This window comes from Malaclemys terrapin, chromosome 5 (assembly GCF_027887155.1).
Source record: "Malaclemys terrapin pileata isolate rMalTer1 chromosome 5, rMalTer1.hap1, whole genome shotgun sequence".
NCBI classification, from domain to species: Eukaryota; Metazoa; Chordata; order Testudines; family Emydidae; genus Malaclemys; species Malaclemys terrapin.
Window position 1 is genome coordinate 77928532 of NC_071509.1, and position 23888 is coordinate 77952419.

General features: G+C 38.1%; 1 protein-coding gene across 2 annotated transcripts in view; it reads left to right on the forward strand.

Annotated features, from left to right (window-relative positions):
• FSTL5 (follistatin like 5) overlaps window positions 1–23888 on the forward strand; it is a 561350-nt gene that overhangs the window by 470344 nt on the left and 67118 nt on the right. Inside the window, exons 11-13 of one of the 2 annotated variants that reach the window (XM_054031073.1) lie at window positions 12488–12514; window positions 16505–16623; window positions 23612–23761. In XM_054031073.1, the coding sequence (XP_053887048.1) occupies window positions 12488–12514; window positions 16505–16623; window positions 23612–23761 (296 nt within the window). The remainder of the gene's footprint in view (window positions 1–12487; window positions 12515–16504; window positions 16624–23611; window positions 23762–23888) is intronic. The other variant, XM_054031074.1, reaches the window with a different exon arrangement.

Genomic DNA, 23888 nt, shown 5'->3' on the forward strand with positions numbered 1-23888 from the left:
TTTTTTTTAAAAGCATAGCACCAATAACTGGACATAATATTCCAGCTGAGTTGTTACCAATGCTGAGTATAGTGGAACAGCTACCCCCAATGTCTTACATGGGACAATTTTGTTAATACAATCTAGAATTATGTTTGCCTTTTTTGCTTCTGCATCACATTATTGGTTCGTATCTGATAGGTTGTTGTTATGTGGCCTTTGTTGTTATGAAGTGGAGGAGAATAAAATGGCATAGAATGAATATCAAGCAGCTAGAAATAATTCCTTCAGTTTAAAATAAAGGTTTCAAATGTAGTTAAATCTACATCTTCTCCTAAAAGGAACAGTTAATCTCACTGTTTTCTGAACATGCTGTTATTCCGGTTGTCCACCGTCTCCAGCAACAGCTGATAAAACAGCTGTTTCTTTTCGTAGTTTGCAGTACATGCAGCTGCATTTCAAGAAGCTCTCAACTCTCTCATTAAAGTCATTGATATGAGCAGCTTCTCCCTCTATCATAATGAGTGTATCATTGATTAGATTATGTGAGTGCGAGTCTGCAGCAGGCTCTGTGCTGACTGAGGCCTGGTCTACACTACGAGTTTAGGTCGACTTTAGCAGCGTTAAATCGAATTAAGCCTGGACAAGTCCACATGACGAAGCCCTTTCTTTTGACTTAAAGGGCCCTTTAAACCAGTTTCTTTACTCCATCTCCGACGAGGGGATTAGCGCTAAAATCGGCCTTTGCAGGTCGGATTTGGGGTAGTGTGGACGGAATTCAACGTTATTGGCCTCCGGGAGCTATCCCACAGTGCTTCATTGTGACCGCTCTGGACAGCACTCTCAACTCAGATGCACTGACAAGGTAGACAGGAAAAGCCCCGCGAACTTTTGAATTTCATTTCCTGTTTGCCCAGCGTGGAGAGCACAGGTGACCACGCAGAGCTCATCAGCACAGGTAACCATGATGGAGTCCCAGGATCACAAAAGAGCTCCAGCATGGACAGAACGGGAGGTACGAGATCTGCTTGCCATATGGGGAGACGAATCAGTGCTAGGTGAACTCCGTAGCAGTAAACGAAATGGCAAAATATTAGAAAAAGTCTCAAAGGCCATGAAGGACAGAGGCCATATCAGGGACGCACAGCAGTGCCATGTGAAAATTAAGGAGCTGGACTGAGTCTCCAGGAGACAAAACATGTCTGCCCAGGTGCCTCTGATTGAACTGGAGTACGACGACGATGGATACCAGTCATAATACACCATCTACTGCCAAAAGGCAAGGGACTGCTGCTGTGTAGCAATGCAGCCCCACGTCTGCCAGCACCCAGATGACATATGGTGACAGTGAGCTGAGCTGAGCGGGCTCCATGCTTGCCATGGTATGTTGTCTGCACAGGTAACCCAGTTAAAAAGGCACGAATCGATTGTCTGCTGTTGCTCTGACGGAGGGGGAGGGGCCTGACATGTACCCAGAACCCCCCGCGACACTGTTTTGCATAATTAGGCATTGGGATCTCATCCCAGAATTCCAATGGGCGACAGAGACTGCGGGAACTGTGGGATAGCTACCCACAGTGCAACACTCCGGCAGTCGATGCTAGCCTCAGTACTGTGGATGCGGTCCGCCGACTTCATGCACTTAGAGCATTTTATGTGGGGACACACACAATCGACTGTATAAAACCAATATCTATAAAATCGACTTCTATAAATTCGACCTAATTTCGTAGTGTAGAGATACCCTCAGTTTAATATGCGTGTTCTTACTATCAGAATTACAGTCTGGTCAATCTGGGTTCTGAAAGCCACCAGGCAAAGCATGCAGGTGCTCTGGCTGAGGTACTGACATTCATTAAATATTAATGAATGTGAATAAATTTGAGTTGACAGCATCTAGGTGACAAAGCAGAGGATGACCATTTTAGTTCAGTTTTCATTCACTGTATCAAAATGAAACATTGAGGAGGCAGAAGTGGTTTTGTCTGTCTGTGGGCTATTTTAATTTCATTAACCTAAAGTTAAGTTACAAAATTCTTCCAGGTAGTAACAGTGCTGGTAATATATATTCAAGGTTTAGTTTAGTAAAAGTAATGTCAACCAAGATATATTTGAATAAATGGCTAAGGAGCAAGACTGAATTTTGCATTCTGAGAGAACTGCAAAGTTGGGAAGCACAGTGAAATCTGTCTTAAGTGGAAACTCAAATCAGGTTGGAAAGTTACAGAAGTAGAGTAGTATTAATCACATATTTAGGAGTGTGGAATAGATTAGTTAGGGAGGGGAAAAGATAAGCTGGCAGTATACTATAGAAAGAGTAAAAGAATGAGCATTAAAGACAGAAGAAAGTGTATACCAAAGGGACACTTTCAATACTAATTGTCATGTATTAAAAAAAATTACCTAGCTTACTAATAAATTATTAACAATATTTTAAACAAAAATCCTTTAATATATTTTTCTGTTTAATTTTTGCTATTCACTCAGTTTTCACAATGCAACTAGATACATTTCACTTGCCTTTGGTCAGTTTCATTGTTGGGTCATTGCATATTCGCTGAACATTGCATATGCAAGTGAAATGTATCTAGTTGCATTGGCAAAACTGAGTGAATTTTTAACTTGCAGATAAGGAAAATATATGTGCTCTTTTAAATTCAACTGAACCAGTTGATTTTAAGTTTGTTTTTTAAATCATGGCAACATTTCTATTGCTTTCAAACTTTCTTGAAGTTTGTTTTACAAAACAAATGTCGGATCTAAATTGAACAGTGTCTCTTTAATTATTTTTTTAACTAATTTACAGCCTAGATCTAAATTTTCATGTAAGAGCTGTACCTGATAATCTAGTGAGTTAGAAATTTGTCACATAATATCATTATGGTATTTCTGAAGCAGTTTAAGAATATTTGATGACCTTTTAAAAAGTTTATCAAGCAGTTTTGATTCTTTAACATCAATTACAGCTTCCCATGTACTCACTTCATCCACTGTGACAAAGTCACATTCCATGAAGCAACTTTTTCTATAAAACCTTTCATCTGCTCACCCAGAGGAAGCTGAAAATTATCTGCCTCATGCTTTCTGTGTCTTGGGGCTGTATTTAAAAAAATAATATGCCTTTTCCATGCCATTAAATAGATCTATTTCTAACACAATGCCTTTTTGGAAGTAATGTCATAGTCTTATCACCTAACAAGAGGTTATGTGATCTGAATACTACTGACTTGAGAGGTTTATGGCCATCATAAGCAACCGGGCATCTCCGCTGCCTAGAATTTGGAATAAGACTAAAAGCTTTTTGACTATGATTTATTGCCTAAAGTTTCCCTGCAAGGCTTTATGCACCTTTAATGGAATCTCCCTGTCGACTCTCATACTCAGTGATACCTATTTACCTAATTTCTTTGGAGATAATTTATGCTGGCATTTCATTTTATGGCTAGTATTCAAAGGTTAAATAAGGATAAACTTTCAGATTATTTTCATGTACATTATATGTGTGTTAATGTGCTACAACAAAGGAATTCAGGTTGGATTACTACCAGAACTTACAGAAAACAAATAAGAGAGCAGTGTACAGCTCACGAACAATTATGATGAACTCCAGAACTATCCTACCCCTAAAAAGTCAGTTTCATGGAAAGATGTGAATATTACAGAAAAATTATTTGTGTCATAATATGCACACCTATCGCTGAAATGTCATCTTTGCTATGCTTTGTTACACTATCTCAAGATATAATTATGAAAAATTAAAATCAAACAACCTTCTCCTCTGAGCAATATAATCAGAGGAAGTAATGTGGCAGTTGTGACATTTTAACTGATAAGTAAAAGCTTAATAATTAATCAGGACAATAGATGTTAGATAATTGGTTTTAATATACTCCAAGATGAAATCAAAGCATGTATCACATGAAGGGAGAGCAGCGTCATTTCTTTTTTTCTCTTAAATCTGAGATGATGCTAATAGAACAAAAGAGTCAGGCTTACTTTGTTAGATGTATTCTATCACATGAATACGAATTGAAATAAGTCATGGTTCTTTTTTAGAAGGTGCATTGTTTTGTTCCAGTACCAAGAATTATTAATGACACAACATTGTCCCTATCACTTAGGAGTATTGTGTTTATTTTAGAAGTACCAGAACAAACTATACCATTAGGGTTATGGTTTCTTCTTGATGGGTGTATATCTATGTGCAGCTGTTGCCTATGAGAGTTATCACCATATGAATCAAGCAGAGAATGACTCTCCCAAAAATGACATTATTTCTCAACAATTACTCTTATAGCTATAACAGGGAGCAGTAAAAGTGTACTGCAACTACCTTCCTAAAATTCACTCATGATGTCTGTACTCATTTATACAGTACTATGGAGACAGGCCTGAAATGTGCCTAGAAATGAATCTTTAGGGCCATATACAGGGCCCGCTCCAGTGTTTTTGCCGCCCCAAGTGGCCAAAAACCCCCCTACAACAACAACAAAAAGCCGCGAACAAAAAGCTACGATCGGCAGCAGGCCCTTCCATCTGAGAGGGACTGAGGGACCCGCTGCCGAAGAGCCAGATGTGCCGCCCCTCTCCATTGGCCGTCCCAAGCACCTGCCTGCTTTGCTGGTGCCTGGAACCAGCCCTGGCCATATGTTGCTCTGAGACCACACATGAACATTTCATTTATATTAATATAAGTTTCACCATGGATGAAGAGCAGTATTTGACCATAACATTGGTAGATGTGAGTCCTGAGAAAATCTGAATTAGGATCTGATATCACTATTAAATTTATCCAAAATTCCAATAAAGGGAAACTAAATGTTAATGAGGAAATTCAGAAACATGTAATTTAAAAAAGTATTATGGGAAACCTGTACCACGGATTAAGAAACTTACCCAGTATAGCACAGGAAATCTGGGAAAGAGTTGGGAGCAGAAATCAGGATTTCTCACTCATGACATAAGGGCAGGTATTCATATTTTTCAGAAGAAAATACTCTGAAAAGGCAAGCCTTAGCCAGTGTCTGTTGGGGTGGCTAACACTGTAAGCAAAATTGTAAATGTTCTATTTAATTTGTTTTAACCACCAATCAGAAGCTATGTGAACCCACTGCCAGCACATACAGAAAGTAAATAAAAGAGAGCAGCCTATTGCTGTCTAATATCAGTGACAAGCATCAGATCTATTTTACCTCTGAAAAGTCAGGTTCACTAAAAGATGTGAATATTTAATCTCTTGACAGCAAGATTATGTGTGTCATAATATGCACCGCTATCACTGAAATGACAATTTTGTTATACTTGTATCAGAGGGGTAGCCGTGTTAGTCTGAATCTGTAAAAAGCAACAGAGGGTCCTGTGGCACCTTTAAGACTAACAGAAGTATTGGGAGCATAAGCTTTCGTGGGTAAGAACTTCACTTCTTCAGATCCAAGTCTGCATCTTGCATCTGAAGAAGTGAGGTTCTTACCCACGAAAGCTTATGCTCTCAATACTTCTGTTAGTCTTAAAGGTGCCACAGGACCCTCTGTTGCTTGTTATACTTGGTTACACTATTTAAAGATAACACAAAAAACCTAAATATATGCAAAAATTCTCACCTGGTTTCTGGTTTCATGACTAAGCCAAAACTCAAATCGGGTTCATTTAGAAATATTGCAAACTGTGTGGGTTTAAATGGTCAGAAGGAAACCAAATGAAACCTGATGGTTTTGAATCCAGCCTTTAAATTGAAATTCATGTGGTATGAACTCATGATCACAATTAATGAAAATGTTTGGAATTACTGCCTTTAGAAGCCAACTCTACAGAATCCCCTTCCTACCCTTGAGCAGCAGCAGAGCCAGTAGGAGGAATTCTCAGTGGATATCCTGACCAGGCACCCAAGGTTGTTGGATTAATGCGAAAGGAGGTTACCTGAGTTGTGGTGCTAGTGTATGTGTATCAATCCCATCAGTCTATTGGAATTAATAATACTAGGCAGAGGAACTTCTGGGGATAGTCTCTAATAAGGGGGATAAAGAAACAGATAGCATGTATTGACATAATGAAAATTAGGCACGTACCCCTGCAAAATGAAACTGTTGATTCACCATCAATGTGTCAGTTAATATATTCTTAATAAATGCAAACTATAGAAAGGCATTTTGAGAAGTTAGAGATCCAGAAATTTGAGTTTGAGTTGTATTTCATAAGGTGTCAGGAGAGAGCATTGTTTTTTCTCCACTTGCCAGGTTTCCACAAATGGATGTTCAGTTTGAAACCTTTTAATTTAATATCATAAATGGCAATGTTGAAACAATTTATTTCTTACTAGATTAGTATGCAAACCCAGAAGAGAATTTGGTGTCTCTTTTGTTAAGGTTCCCCCCCTCCCTTTTATGAGGCTGTTTTGAATTAAAATGTTCAGCCACTATAGTGATTCTAGAAACTTTTCTAAGCTTAAGCTTTCAATTGATTTCCACTTAGAACCAAAGCAACAAAATGGTATTGAAAATGTTTTGTTTAGCCCTGTGATTAGAAAAACCAATGGAGAGGGAAGGAAAGCTTATTTAATCCCAAGCTGCATAATATAGGTCCAGAAAAAAAATGACAATACTTCAGTGAAGATAAAAGCTAATAGATAAAGGTCACCAGCTATTTTTTAGATGATGGCCATTGAAGCATGTGAGTCAAGAGGTAAAACTGTTCTATGGAAAACATGAAAGAGCATTTTTTTATAAAAAACAAGTGACTTTTTCTGATTCTCAGTGGCCTCACCCTGTGTTTTCTTCTGAAACATAGTATACTACTTATTGATTCCTGGCAATATGATGATCCAGTTATGTTGGCAAAAGGAAATTGTTAATTCAACTGCAAAATTGTTGAATTTCAAGTCATATGAAAAACAATCAAGAAAGATCCCATCATTTGTTTCCATCTTCTACCATAGGGGTCGGCAACGTTCGGCATGCGGCTCGCAAGGGTAAGCACCCAGGCGGGCTAGGCCAGTTTTATTTACCTGCTGACGTGGCAGGTTCGGCCAATCGCGGCCCCCACTGGCCGCGGTTCACCGTCCTGGGCCAATGGGGCCAGCGAGAAGCGGCGCGGGCGAGCGATGTCCTGGCCGCGGCTTCTTGCCGCCCCCATTGGCCCGGGACGGCAAACTGCGGTCAGTGGGGGCCGTGATCGGCCGAACCTGCCGTGTCAGCAGGTAAATAAAACTGGCCCGGCCCGCCAGGGTGCTTACCCTGACGAGTTGCATGCCGAACGTTGCCGACCCCTGCTCTACCATTTCAATATAAAGAAGAAAATTAGGACATTGTAATATCATGTTATGGGGCAGAGAGGTCCCATACTGGCAGTGAGGGCTTTAAGGATGCTAGCAAGCTCTCCACTGCTAATGAAAGGATTGGGAAAAGCCTGAGAATCCATATGGTCCTACCCCACTACACCTGTAGCCAATCTTAGATGTGGAAAGGAGAGCTGAAAGGAGAACTAGCCTAATTCACTGTTGATGAGGAAGGAGGGTAAAGCCTCTCCTGATGGAAGAGAAGCCTGGTTGCAGCCTTGAGACGGAGTTTGCTTGGAAGCGAGACCTGCCCTCCTAGAAAGGTAGACCAAACTCAATGGAGTGGCAGGGGTGAGAGGCAAGGTCACTGGCAGAAGAACAGACTGTTTGGGAGACCAGCCCTGAATGGAAGGGTGGGGCCCCACCAAAGGTTTGTGGGATGACCCTGTTTTGAATCGAGTTAGAGATTCCTGATTACCTTTTAATATTTATGCTCTGAAAGTCGTAGGACTGAGGGGTATTCTGGCTAGCAAGCCAATGCACCACTACACCGGACCTTAGCAAAATAGAGACATACCAGCACAGACCCACAGTGGGGTGAATTGTGTCTGGAGGGGCCACAGGAGGGTGCCACTTTGATAATGTGGCACATCATTTGAAGTTTGTATTTTGGCTGTTTTAAGGAGCTCTTATGGCGGAGTGACTATAATGACAACAGTTTGGTGGCAGCACAATGTAGTAGGTTACAGGAGACTTCATTTTGAGAACAATTTTCTAGCACCCTCTCCTAGGAGTAGCATGTTATTTTTCTTTCTGTTCAGAGGGTATAAGAAGCTGCATTGTATAAGAAGATTCATCTCAGACAATCTGTGAAATGCTAATGGTATATTTATGAGAGCTGTATAGCTGCCTTCCATAAAAAGAGAAAGAGCAGTGGCCACCAAAGAAGGAAGATGAATAGAAGGCTGAACAATTGAAAAATAGGTTTTAAAAATGCATGTTAGTAATTTATGGTCAGGTGTTGGGAAAATGGTGCCCACCACAAAAGCATAGAAATATATTTATAATTTGTAGTTACACTGCATTTTCTTTACTTATAAGTCATCTTTTGTAACTACTGAGTATGTGTGTTTTGCTAGCCATTCAGAGCTTCTCTGGCCTATTGTGGAGGTTTCTGATTATGTTAAGAACACTTCTTGTTCAAGGGAAAAAGTTCTGGATCTTGGCCAGTATTACTATTTAATAATTGTATATTGTAAATATGTAACTGATTAATAAGAAGTAGTTTTAATCAGGGCTTTGGAGCTGTGCTCCGCTCCAGCTCCAGGCAAAAACCTGCAGCTCTGCGCTCCAGCTCCAGCTCCTGCTCCAGCTCCGGTCTCTGCTCCAAAGCCCTGGTTTTAATGCATTACATAATGCATTTCTTGACACAAAAAAGACATGCTTGGAACATGGCAATTCTCCATTTTAATACATGAGAAGAATTTTCATCTATGATATTACTTATAATCATGCATTTTTTCCACCATGAGCCTAATAAAAATGCAAGAGTTGAGTATTGGGATATGGCTGAGTGATTAGTTTTTGTTAAAAATAGAATCTGAAGGGTATGTTCCTTGTAGTGCCTTTCATCTGTAGTGCAGATGTGGTGGATCCTCCATTCTTGGAATCTTTATATCAGGACTGGATATCTTCCTTAACTTCTATTTGAGCTATAACATATTTTTATGGACTTAATGCATAAATTATTGGGTCAGTGTCTTTGGCCTGTGCTATCCATGAGGTTAGATTAGATGGTGATAATGGTCCACTCTTAAAATCTGTGAAATCTGTATTTCACATCCAAGGTGCAGTTTCAAAAAGCAATGCTAATTCTTCAGCCCACTACAGTTTATCAGGTATGTTGTGGTATTTTCAAGCTAGTAAATCAGTTTTTCTAAAGCTGAGGGTTTTTTTTCCCTTCCTTCATTTTTTGTCTTGTATAACAAGTCTAGAAACCATATATATCATTTTGTATTAACCAGATTATTTGTATTCTGTATTGAATGTCTTAGAGGTCATGCATTTGTTAATGTCATGTCCTTACATGTTGAAATAATTGGGGGAATGGTTTTAATTTTCTTTTATCTCGTGCCCCCACTTCCACCTTTTTATTGTTCAAATGCAGGAGTTACAGCCAGAGCAGGAGGCCTTGAATACATTTGGGTCACATGCTGTCCTTAAGAAAATCTTTAGAGAGGAAAACTAATTTTTTTTAAAAATCCCTCCAATTTGCTCTAGGGAGACAGCTTTTGAGTCTTGCAGAGAGACCCTGCATAACATTACATAGGGAAATTGAGCCCACAAATGCTGCAGATACTGAATGTTCATGCATAATCGTCTCCAGCCACACTATCCTAGTGCCTCTGCAAGGACACCCTGCTCATCTATGCTGCTCTCTGGATCTCTATTTGTGCCCAACCCTGCTGCAGATGTACAAAGGGCAGTTAATTGCTGGGGTGTTAACTACCATGTTTGTTTGTTTGTTTGTTTGTTTGTTTCTTGGAAAGATTGAGTTACTGGGGGTATGTGACATGTAGAGTGTTTTTTCTTGTTTTGCACCCCCGCCTCCTCCTTAAGTTCATGCTGCTATCCCCTGCATGTGAAGAGGCTATGCTGCAGGTTGTTTGCAAAGAGGGGCTTCTAAGGAGTTAAAGGGAAGGGTAACACTTTATTTGCTGTACTTCCTTCTCTCTATAGGTACACCAGCTCTCACCTTCCTGTGCAGAAAAGGAGAAGCTTGGCTCTATAGCAGCAGGACTATATCTAATTGAAAATTTTCTTTAAGTAGAAAAACAAATCCAAATCCAACCTTTTTCTCTCCATTATTTGGAGTAACACAATTTAAAATCTATATTTTATACCCTCTCAATTGTTTAGATAGATAGATAGATAGATAGATCTGCTCTCTTTATGTCAACTTGGTTTCTTTCTTCTTTCTTCACAAAGAGAATCAGTCAATAAGACACCAAGTTAATCTTCCATCCCTACATGAATGCAGTTTATAGCAAAAGGACTAGATCTGTTGCAAACTATTAAACCCTTTTACACAAGGACAAAAGAAATATCATTTAGCAGAACAGCCAAATTGCTTACACATGAGTAGCCAAGTAAAAAGTATTGTACCTTACACTAACAGAGGCATATTAACTACCGTGTTCGTGATTGCCAATGTAATATCACACTGCAAGCCCAGCTCATTTTATGCTGTAAACATAGAGCCCTTTTCTGCCCTCCTCACTGTTGCTGGGTAGTAATTTACTCTGCAGATAGTCTCACTGAAAGCAGCAGGATACCTAGGGACAGACCCTGAGCTGGTGTAAATTGTCATAACTCCACTGAAGTCAATCTCTTTTTGAAATAAGAAGCCAACCTGACTTCAAAAGAGCAAATATAAAAATAAATTATTGAAAGCATATACAAATAGATTTGAAATTGCTGTGACTCAATTTTGATTCCAGTGGCTCTGTCACAATTTAAACCAACTGAGAAGGATCTGCCCCCTTATATAGAAACATCATAATGTGAATAAAGGGTGGCAGAATCAGGACCACAATTATTATTAGCCATTTGTAGTGTATAACACATCAATGGGTCACATCTTGAAGATATTACAGTGTTGGGAGTTTGAAGTTACTATATGCAAAAGGGGCAATTAACAAAGGCACAAAAATTAAACACTTATAAAGCTAATAAACATTAATCAGGTAATATGTTAATAATGTATGCTCTCATGTAGAAGAGTGAAGCTTTGACTCCAAAATTCAATAGTGCTACATTTCACTATTGCTACTACTAATTTACACTTATATAGAAAACTTCATCCATAGGTCTGAAAGTGCTGAATGTGGATAAATGTTCTCCTCCTCTAGTGCAGATGGGGAAATTGAAAGACAGTGAGTTTAAGTACTATGGCTAAGGTCATACAGCAAGTCAGTACTACTAAGAGAGACAGTTTGTGAAATACAATGAGGAGGCAGGCAATAAGATAATAGGAAAAACCCAACTGTCATGTTTTCCAGAGCCTCTGAATCATGAACTTAGTAAAAAGTCTAATGGCATTCTCCAGGGCTTACAAAATCTTTTGCTTTCTCTTTCTTCCGTTCCTTTTCCTTGAAATTTGTATATATTTGTGAGGACAATTGTTTTTCAAGGGGTCTGTGTGTTTGTTTGATTTGTTTCTTCCACTGCAGGTTGTGCTTTAAATATTTAGAAATATATAGTTCTATTTAGGTACATTCTATCCCACCTAAATGGAAGGGATAACAGAATTTGTATAATTAATTTTTCTCCATCCCACATGTCTAAAATCCAAACACTTAAAGCAAGAATTTCAATTCTAGCTAAAGATGTCATGTAAATGTAACTCACAATTCATGTGTGTTTGCCCCATAAAGCCCTGGTCTACGTTGGAGGGAGGAGGGGGCAGGATTGATCTAAGTTACGTGAATAACGTAGATGAAGTCGACGTACTTAGATTGACTTACTGTGGTGTCTTCACCGCAGTGAGCGACTGCTGCCGCTCCCCCGTTGACTCTGCCTGCACCTCTCGTGGCACTGGAGTATAGGAGTCAACAGGAGAGTGCTTGGGGGTTGATTTATCATGTCTAGATTAGATGCGATAAATCGATCTCCGCTGGATCGATCACTGCCTGCCGATCAATGGCAAATATACTATTAACTTCGAAGTATCAAGACTCATGTTACAGCAGAATAGAAGTAAGAATGATTTGTAAGTGCCTCTTATAAATATGTTCTTAAGTGTGTGTGTGTGTGTGTGTGTCATCACTTTTTTCTAAAATGAATAATTCTTCAAAATTCATTACTTGCACTAAAAACAGTAGATGAAAATTATCTTCAGATATAATCTTATCTATATTTCTATGAACATAAACTTGAGATTTGTTGTTAGTAATGGAATATTAAACACACTCTTTATTAATAAAAGGCTAGAAATGTTAATTGCAAAAAATACATCAACAACAAGCATAGATAAGTAGTTGCTTTTCCCATTTTGAAGTACAATAGTTTGATATGAAACTTTTGGTAAATTCACTGTATTTTGTATATACAAGTTCTTTAGTTTATGAGCCAGAAAATGTAGCATCATAATTATTTCAGGGACTGATATACCATTTCATGTTTTTTTTTTCTTGTTCATTTGTCTCTTCTGTTCTTTCTCTCTCTTACATGCTGCAGTTGCAAACATATTGTGGCGAGAGGAAGGTATTAACACATTATTTTTTCTATACTATGATATTTTTTTTGTGCCTATTACATTTCTTGTTAGCCGTCAGTAGTTCTAGTAATTATCTTTCCATTTGCAGGGCTTTTTTTTTTTTTTTTTTAATATCATGGTATTTGAATGCCTTTATATAAGCATGCCATTGTCAACTGCTTTTCTTTATTTTGGGGCAAATTAATTATTTACAACCACTATTTTATTGTTTGTATTTAACCTACATTTGTGTAATGTTAAGGGTTAAATGCATAGGAACAAGGAAACTCAGAGTTAGAATCCAAGCTATTGCTTTGCCCTTAATTTGTCCTGTTGATGTTATAAATCTTTCATCATTCAGCCTATCTGTAGTTAGAATTTTGACCGCATGGTGTGAATCATTTGTCAAGAGTGTCATCTTGTGCAGCTCCCAGAATAATAGAGAATTCTGATTGGTTAATTAGTTAATGAGACAAAGCAGCTGCTTCTTGATATAAAGTTGTGACTCTGGGGAAAAATTTCATGACCGATTGGAAACTTCTCTGAGGGATACATTTTATGACATAAGCAGTATCAGGTGTTTGTGCAGTTTAGAACACTGTTGTCTTCTAAGGTTTACTTCCAATGATTATTTTGCAGGATCTGAGTTCTGTGCTTTAATATGACTTACCATAGCAATATCTAGACACAAGCAAAAATGTTGAAGCTGAAGTGTTAATATGACCCTTTAGTCTTAACTCTGACTAGCGCTATATTCAATTAAAGTTCTAGGGAAACTTTCAAATATTTCCATAAATATGAGGGTTGGTTTTTTTTTCAATTACTTTCAGTGAAAGACTCATGGTAGCTGAGTTTCTCACAGATTTTGCTCTGTACTACAGTGCTCTTTTGCCACAGTAGGTGTTAATGGGTGGCACTCAAATAAATTTTTTGTGATTGAATTTTCTGTTCCATAGAAATCAAAGTTCAAAATATAACATTTGACTTGGAAATGGCCTAATTACAAAATAAAACTTAGCACATATTCTTTATATTGCCAAAGTGCTTTACAGATATTAACTAGTTCTTTCAACATCCCTATTTTACGGGGTCCAGAGCCTTAGCTGATATAAACCTGCCAATCCAGTGACCTCAGTGGAACTAAGCCAAGGTACACTAGGTGGGAATCTGGCCCAGAGGGTTCAAGTGAGTTTTCCAAGACCACACTGAGAGTCACATTCTAGGGCTCTTGATTCAGTTGGTGGGGACTGAGAATCTAACGTGTATCACTCTCCAAGCTTATTTTGCAACTTTAGCAAAGGCTTCTCTCTCATTTCTTGTCTTGTATAGAACTGAGTACATTATTGGCCCCTTTTTTGTCTTCTGAGTATAAGATGAGCGTAAACTTTTCAAGCCTGATCCTCTGTCATCTTCTGTGATTACAGAGTACATACCACATTTTTTTGCTTCTGTAACAATAGTTATTAATAATAAAAATAATGTACCAGTGTGTAGACTGATGAGAACAGAGTAAACATGTCCCAGACTCTTTTATGGCCCCAGGACTTCTATTTGTGGAGTGGGAACTATACTCAAACACTCACAGGCCAATGGCAGTTCTCTTATTGTCAGGTCAGTCCCTGTGCCTTTAACAAGTATTTGAGTTGGCAGGAAGTTGACAGCAGACATCCAATAAAGGCAACACCAGGAGAAAGTATGCCTTTCCTCCCTTTCTACACTGTTGCAAGACTCCCACCATCCTTACCTTTCCTTTAAGTCTGATATTTACTTATTGCTGCTGTGCCTTGATGGAGTTGAGTATTGACAGCACAGTTAATACAAGCTCTCACAGTTGTAGTTATTGGTCAGCATGGATGCATCTGGACCTTGAAGCAATTATGTGGTAAGGTCCCAGACAACTGGAGAAGGGCAGGCATAATATCTATGTTTAAAAAGGGGAACAAAGGGGACCTGGGGAATTATAGAACAATCGCCTAACTTCGATACCTGGAAAGATAGTAGAACAGATTATTAAGCAATCATTTTGTAACCTCCTAGAGGGTGGTTACATAGGGTTATAAGGAATAGCCAACTTGGATTTGTCAAGCCCAAATCATTCCAGACCACCTAATTTGCTTTTCTTTTTACAGGGTTACTGTCCTAGTGGAGAGGGGGGAGCAGTAGACGTGATATATCTTAATTTTAGTAAGGTTTTTCACATGGTCCCCCATAGCAACTGGTTGAAAGGTTGTACTTAGAGTGGTTATCATGGTTCATTGTCAAACTAGGAGCATGTATCTAATCCCATAGGGTGTGTCCAGGGTCCAGTACAATTCAATATTTTCATTAATGACTTGGATAAAGGAGTGGAGAGTATGCTAACAAAATTTGTGGGATAAAAGGAATTTGGGAGTGGTTGCAAGCATTTTGGAGGACAGGAATAGAATTCAAAAGTACCTTGACAAATTAGAAAATTGGTCTGAAATCAACAAAATGAAGTTCAATGAAGACAAGTACTATACTTAGGAAAGAAAAATAAAATGCACAACTACAGAAGGGGGAATAATTGGCTAGACAGTAGTACTGCTGAAAAGGATCTGGGGTCATAGTGGATCACAAATTGAATATGAGCCAGCAGTGTGATGCAATTGGGAAAAAGGCTAATATAATTCATGGGGGAGGAGTGTTGTATGTAAGACACAGGGGGTCTACTTGGCACTGGTGAAGCCTCAACTGGAGTACTGTGTCCACTTCTGAATGCCACACTTTAGAAAAGATGTAGAGAAATTGGAAAGAATGCAGAGTTCAGAGAAAAATGAAAAAAAGATTTAGAAAACCTGACTTCAGAGGAAAAGTAAAACTGGGCACATTTAGCCTTGAAAAAAGAAGACTGGGGGAGAGACCTAATAACAGTCTTCTAATACATTTATAAAAAGGATGGCGATCAGTTGTTCTCCATGTTCACTAAAGGTAGAACAACAAGTAATACTGTTAATCTGCATCGGGGAGATTTTGGTTAGATATTAGGAAAAACTTTGTAACTATAAGTATAGTTAAGCTCTGGAATAAGCTTCCAAGGGATGTTGTTGAATCCCTGATACTGGAGATTTTAAAGAACAAGTTCGACAAACATCGGTCGGGAATGGTTTCGGTATTCTTGGTCCTGTCTCAGCACAGGGTGCTGGACTAGATGACTTCTCACAGTCCCATCCAGACCTACATTTCTATGATTATACAGTGGATAAACATTTGTGTTTGTTCAAATTAGCATTAAAGTAGGCCTCCTCTTCCTCCACGATGACTTTCCAGTAAAATGTAATAGAGAATATCTTCTTTACAGTACTGAAAGAAATGTGATATATAATAATGAATAACTAAAAATCAGGACATTTGTTAACCTTTTATAGAAATTATTTGAACTCATTCCTCAGAAAAGAAAAAGTGAAAAATATGTGGAATTTATTTTCATTTAATCCCAAAGTAAAAAAAAATAATTTACACGATCATTTTCATTAATGAAGCTATTTTTCCTCCCTTGGTATCCTGCTTTTAATTGATTTATCTTGTTAGACTGACCTCACACTTGGTAAAGCAACCCCCACCCTTTCATGTATTTATACCTGCTCCTGTATTTTTCACTTCATGCATCTGATGAAGTGGGCTCTAGCCCACAAAAGCTTATGCCCAAATACATTTGTTAGTCTCTAAGGTGCCACAAGGACTCCTCGTTATTTCCAAGTCTGCGTTCATGAAGCCCACTGGCTTACTCATGGGGCGAGGGGGGAGAGAATGTGAAATCCTGAATAATATCAGTTTTTTTGTTTTAGCTAAACAATAAAAGATCCCATAGGATTAGCTTTATTAACATCATGCACATTATTAAATTGATTACATACCAGTGATATGGTGCAGTGATATGGTGAGGGCTTGTGTTCAAAAGGAGGAGTTGGTTGTGTATTTTTTGTTGTTGTTTTCTTAGGGTCTAATTTTGTTCATTTAGATGTGTTTTTGTTCCTAAGGTCTGGGAATTGGGAACATGTTCTATGTGTTTTATGAAGATGGAATCAAAGTGATACAACCCGTAGAATGTGAATTTCAGAGACATATTAAGCCCAGTGAAAAACTCCTTGGGTTTCAGGCAAGTATTTTATAAATTTATTTATAGAGTTTTGTTTCTCAGTGATTCTATTCTTTCAAAAGAAAAATGTCAATTTAATGCTGGTCAAATGTGCCAGGATGATGGCCATGGAAAGTGAAGTTTTCTACATGTCCATTGGAGCAGGTAATTGCTACAAATCAATGTGCCTCAATGCTGAACTGTTTTTTATTGTTCCCCATTTTATTTTATTTGTCTAAATTAGATTGTCAGCTCCGGAGATCAGAGACCTCTGCTGGTGTAAATTGTCATAGTCAATGGAGACTGTTAACACCAAAAGAGATTCTCTTACTATGGTGTAAGCAGTTGCATCTCTTTGCAATGAATGGTGTTGTACCCAGTTTCATCCACTTCTCTGTGTTCAATTTTTGCGTATGTTTGTAAAGCACTCTGTAAACAGTAGTTTAGTCTCCACGTCCACTCATTCCCTTATTGACTAGAGTGATGGGCACTTCTGATAGGAGCACTTTTGTGCTCGTATCTAAATTAACTCATGTTGTATAGTCTATTATAAAGCTTTCAAACAGTAATAACTCTTTCTCACTGCACATCTGGACTGGATTTGACTGATGGAGCTTTAGATGAAAACCTCAGTCTAACAATCCATGAGCAATCCCCCATGCAATGTTTTCCAATTACCAAAAGTACATTTAAGTAAAAAAAAAAAAAAAAAAAAAACGAAAAAACAGAACTGTCTCTATGTAATTTGCCTCTTCAGCTGTCATTAGAGAAGTCATAGTATGCAATACACAACAGCAAGATATATTTTTACTGTGAATAATTATGCTTTTGGCAGCTAATCGTGCCTTGATTTGTGCTGCTTAAGTTAAATTAGGTTGACAGCCAAAAATAAGCCAAAGACCTTTCTTCATGGATGGTTAATTTAAAAACTGATTATTGAAGAAGTCTCTGAAAATTGTATTGGGTTAAAGTGAAAAAGAGAATATTTTAAATGTATCCTGTGCTTTGTTTAAGAATTTAATGATCTTCAAAATGATTAATGATATGGATAAGTAAGTTTAATGAAAAAAATCTTATTTCTTTTTTGTAGCTTTCCATTTCCAAAATAACATTCTAATTAAGCTAAGGAAATGTTAGAGAGTGACTCTTTTCTTTAAATAGGAACAAACTTGGTGTCTCTGTAGAATGTATCTTGGTTTATGTATAAAATTATAAGGTAGCACATGGATACATATTTTAAAAAGGTGGTGGGGAGCAGTAGATTTTGCCCTTGAATGTGTGGGTCACCTCCATTAACGTCAATGATAGTGCTGCATGTACATCAGAAGACTGACTTTTTCTTCCCTTGAATAGGCAGGTTAATGGGGACTTTTTCTTGCAGAAAGAAACATGAGAGTATTCAGACAGCTACCTTGGTGTGTGTTTTCTGTTGTTTTATTGTTGTTTGTTTTTGTTTTTACAAATACTTGTTAAACTACTTTTCACTTCCCTGTCCAAGAAAAAGGGTTTGATTTTCAGTGAAAGATTCTGGAGTGTAATAGGACAAATAGAAGTCCACTGAGATTATTTCCTTCCTAGAAGAAGGATTGAAGCATGGATTTAACAGAATTCCCTATATACACTCTTAATATCAAGACTGCAGCTGTGTGCTACTCAAAATAACTCATTGAGCAGGAACTTTAGATACACTCTGCAAAAGAGTCAGTTGTTATCTTTCCCATACCTCTTTAGAAAAAGCTCTGGGTTTGCTCTAAATAAAAATTCAATTTTGGTGTAGTGTCAGATTTCATCAACTTTCAGCTTGTGCTCATTGACTGGTAAGGATTTATGTCATGCATTCTCAGTTATTCTTTCTTCCTGTTTCCTTTACCAGAGAGCTTTACTGGGTAGGATTTTATTTATATCTACTTTTATAGTTATGCATACATTTTTGCCCCACCACTTAATATACCTACCATGGACAAATTTCCATTATTTAATTCTTTGATATGTCTACAAGAAACCACGCAGTGTTTTTTTTTACAAAGCCTTCTAAATATAAGCCCTTCAGTGGAAGCGAATGCACAGTTCCTTGAATTACTCTTTTTTTTAACATCTTTCTGATGTAATACTCCATACACTCCTTAAACTCATATTTAGGGCTCTTTGGTAGCTGTGTACACTCTGTTCAGTAAATTAGATGTCTACATTTTGATGAGGAACAATGTAGTTTCCACACCAAGTATATACTAAGATTTTATTGGCACTCATTCTGTTGAGCCTCAATCCAGCAAAGCATTTACACAAGTGCTTAACATTTAAATCAATGGGACTACTCACATCTTCAAAGTTAGCTATGTGCTTGAGTACTTTGGTGGATTGAAGCCTCGTTTGGTTGCATGCATCCATATTTGGTTCAGTGACATCCCAAACTTGCTCTGTTTTTCCCCCCAGAAAAATACAAGCCTACACTCCATTCAGAAGTTTCTGAATGTATTGATTCCTTTCATTACATTGGTGCCAGAGGAAAGTGGATCTCTCTTATTCTCAGAGTAATAATGAAGTACTTAAAATATTTCGTAGATGGCTTTGATTTCATTGGCCTTGAAAAGTTCATACTGATGATTAGAAGCCCTAAAATTCTACTGTTGTGCAGGGGATCTTCTGCAGAGTGAAAATCATTGAGTTACTCTTAAAACAAGCAAAAAATTCAGATCCTCTCCCTTCCCCTGAGGCGGGTGAAACCTCGGGCTCACTGAAGTCAATAGCAAAACTCCCATTAACTTCAGTGGAGCCAAGATTTCAACCCTTGTCTGTCATTTACACAATTATACCAGTTCATGACAGCATTTAAGCACATAAATGTAAGATGGGACCAAATTCTTTAACACTATTTTTTATCCTGGAATTGTGTTGTGATTGTTGTTGTTAAATTACAGTTTTAACATTTTAAATCAGGGTCCTGTCCTTCTAAAATGAGTGCACATAATAACAACTTTCAGAGTAGCAGCCGTGTTAGTCTGTATCCTCAAAAAGAACAGGAGTACTTGTGGCACCTTAGAGACTAACAAATTTATTAGAGCATGGGCTGTAGTCCACGAAAGCTTATGCGCTAATAAATGTGTTAGTCTCTAAGGTGCCACAAGTACTCCTGTTCTTTTTGCGTAATAACAACATATACAGTATCTTGTACAACCTGATACCGTACAATAGCTAACACTAATACCATCCAATTTTTTCTGGTGGCAGTATTCACATTCCTTTCGCTTTTCCAGGCTGCTGATCTATCTCCGCTGAATTACACCAGCAAACAAAGGACTAAATTATGAAAGGGAAGTTATATTTCACTGTATACTTTGAAAAATCCCCGACTGGTTCAACATGCACAAAGGCAGTTGTACTCTTTGTGAGATGTGTGTGGTGCTCACCCTGAATTTCAGACTGGAATCTTGTCCAACACTTTTTTTTATGGAAAATTGTTTGTATTGAAAACTTAAACCTTAACCAGTAGAAGGAGGGTTTTTTGAGATTATTAATTACAATTATGTAATAAGAGTTCATCAGATTATCAAATCAGTGTTTAAACGGCTTGATTCAAAGCCCATGACATACAAATGGACACACTGCACCTTTAAGTGGGTGTGGAGGCTGTTGTCCAGCTTGCCGGAGGGAATAGCGATTTACAGGTTGGATGGGGGAAGAGGGGCTCAGAAGCTGTTGCCAAAGGCAGAGTGGGTCAATGTGGCAATGCTGACTCATCTCCAGGGACTGGAAGGGCTGGGGAGTTAGAAAGGGGCAAACCCGGCAGAACAAGCCCCTTTCTCCTGGACCAGACAGAGCAGCACCTTTCCTCTCCATCCTTGGATGTAGCAAAATACCAGGGTTGGTCAGGACTCAGGACCTGCTGTGGGCATCACTAGTTGCCCCTTCCTAGGGAAGGAATTTTTCCCTTACCATCAAATTGGCCAAGGGTGGAGTGGTTTTTTTTTTTTTTTTGCCTTCCCCACAGTAGTTTCAGGGGGGCTTTGTTATGGTGAGTTAGGCTATGATGTTGCAACTCATGATGCAATTGTGGAGCAGATGTCTGATGCAGGTACTCCATAGGGAAGGGATACAGTGACCAGATAAATGGCTTGGTAAAGGACTTTAAAAGGTGGTGTTTTTTAAAGGAGTGGAAGGGGTTTGGGGAGTTCTGGGCTCCTATGATTGCTACGGCAGGGAGTCAGCTCTTTTCTTATAACCCACCTTAATCCTCATTTTTTGCAGGGGAGGGCTTGGTAAGGTCCCAACTCTGGGTGGGCTGGGGTACCTGGATGGAAAAAGAGGGGTGCTGGTGAAAGCCCCCCCACCCCCGGTAGATATTGAATGAACATGGAGTTACCTGTACTGTATACTTTTAACTGCTGGGTAATGCCATACACCTAATAATAAAGTTGTGGCCTGATTAAAACCATATTAAGTGTCTTATGTCCTCTTTTTGGTATAGCTGGACAATGGAATTATTGTATTGATTTGGATTAAAGTAAAATTTGTCCACAAACAAATGTTTTCTCTTTATAATGTATTGTTGCCCCAACTTCTTCAAACATTCTTTACAGTACTTCCAAGGAATTATTTTCCACCATCCCTTGGTTTGATTTAGGATGAGTCATTTTCTGATTAGGGAAATGTGGTGAGAAGAATTAAATAAACTGACTTTTTCCATTGCCTTTTATCAGATGTTTGCTTGTCTTGTACAAAGGCTGAATTAGAAAAAAGGTAAATTGCTTACTTTTTAATTAAAAAGAGAAAATAGTACATTTATACCTATACTTTAAGGAAAAATTATTGTATCCAATTACCCAACCACTAGGGAAATTAATATGGAATCTTAATAGTAGAGAGTATAGTTTTAAAGAGAACTCCAAATTCAGCCTCCTCACATAATTTTTTACCTCTTTAAAAGGCAAAATTTCAGCTCCATTTATCCCAAATAATTATGGAACCTCTAGAATGCCAGATAAATGGGGGATTGAGTAAGTGGGGAAGCAAGTAGGAAAGCGATTCATGTGAGGAAACAAAACCATATTTTATATAAGAGAGTTTGGGGATTGTAGTGTTTTTATACTATTGATTTTAAACTTTCAACATATTTTTGTAAAGGATGTTTTGAGGAGAGCAAGGGTCAGCAAGCATATCGAGGAATTCAAAAAATAAATAAATTATAAAGCCACTATAGTGACTCCATGGTTGCATTTGCATTGGGAGTTTAATTATAAACTTCAATTTGTCCATCTCTCTAATTTATTATTTGAGACAGCATTTGTTTTACATTTTGAGTGTGTGACATAGAATAGGAGAAAGAAAAATTCTGAATATTCCATATCTCCAGTTTAGTTTCACATAATTGCTAGTTTAAAAAATATTAGCACTTGAAATTTGTTTCATGGGTCTCATATTTTACTTCATTTTCACATAGAGATTCATTTTTAAATTCTCAAATAGCTTGCTCTATGCACTCACACATAGGATACTCTCTGAAGTCATAGAGAAGAAAAACAAATAATGTAATTGAATGGATCCCCATCACAGGAACCAGGATTCAAAATACACACCTGAAATCACCAGTGTGTAGATAGGGACACTCCAGTGAATATTCTGGGCCCCAATTCAGAAAAGCACTTAAGCAGGTGCTTAAATTTAAGCATGTGCATAAGTGGTTTCCTCTACTTCCTCCCAGCTTCTCCTTGACTTGCTCCATTCCGGCTCCAAACTCCTTCATATAAACCTCATATGAAACCCTGGCCAATCTTTTGCTAGTAAACACCAGTTTTTATCTTGAACGTTGATATTATTGAATGTTGAAGCATCACGGGTCGAGGGATGTGCTTCCCGCGGCCCCCATTGGCCTGGAACTGCGAACCGCAGCCAGTGGGAGCTGCAATCGGCCGAACCTGTGGATGCTGCAGGTAAACAAACCGTCCCAGCCCGCCAGCAGATTTCCGTGATGGGCCAGGTGCCAAAGATTGCCGATCCCTGAACTAGCACAATTTTATAGCCAGTGCTAAGGGAATTTTATTCAGCATTCACGTTCCTTTAAAGGGCATGTTTTTTATGTACTATCTCATAGTATTGAATGCATGCCCTCTTCCCTATCAATGTGATTTCTTCAGAATCCCCCACCCCTTGAGATTTAAGAACCATAGAGAAACCAGTGGGTGTTAGTGACTTTCTATACAAGTAGGTCTGTCTCTTGGAATTGGAAATTTATTTATCACTTTGTCATGTGAAGATCCTGTCTGTGTATCAGAGGAACAATGATCAAAAATACTGATGCTATAGAAAAGTTAGCTTTAAAGCATATCTCATGTCATGATAAACATACTGTTTAGTACCAGTTCTATTGGTATGGCATAGTATTTTTTTCCCCTTTACTCTTTTCAAAGGAGCCCTATGCTTGGAAACAAAATTCTTATTTAAGAGCTCATTGATTCTTGCTGCTTATTTCCCATTTGAAATCATCATCCCCTGACACATCATAATCATTTCTACAGCAACTAGTTATGATATATCCAACAGAGGACTGTGGATGAGAAATAAGCAGCAGGTGAATTCATAAGGAGACAAAAATGTTGCTTTGATCAACCGTCCCAAGTAGTAAAAGTTGGAGAAATAAGGGGGAGGGGACGAACAACCTTGACATACATCTTTAAACAGAATATTTTTCAAGTTCTTCCTAAGGCTTCAAATTCAATGGAAATTTTTGCTATTAACTTCAATGGGTTCAGGATTTCACCCATGAGACTTTGAAAAAAATTCTGACTTAAAGGTGTTTGTCCACATTGGTTTTGACACTAAGATGATAAACTCCTGGAATAGTCTATACCCTAACCTTTTTTTAAAAAAATTCCTTGTATGAACTACAATATCCCTTGTGTTTGATCCAGGAGGAAACATGATACAAACAGTAATTGTGACCAGTCTTTGCATTGTTTGAGTTTATTGTTTTGATTTTCATTTCTCTCTCTCATTTGTTTCTCTTGCATTATAGGATGAAGTTTGTCCCAAAGCTGAAAGAGATACTGTTCAGAGGTGTGTGTGGGCATCTGCTGTTAATATCAAAGACAAGTTCATTTACGTAACTCAGCCTACTTTGGACAGAGTGCTTATTGTTGATGTACAATCCCAAAAAGTTGTGCAGGTACTTATTTCTAACTTTACAATTAATGACAAGTCTGGATGTAACATCTCCATCTCTGCTTCTCTATATACTTTTCAGGGATATAGTTAACCTGACAATTACATCTTATGTCTGAAAACAATTCAAC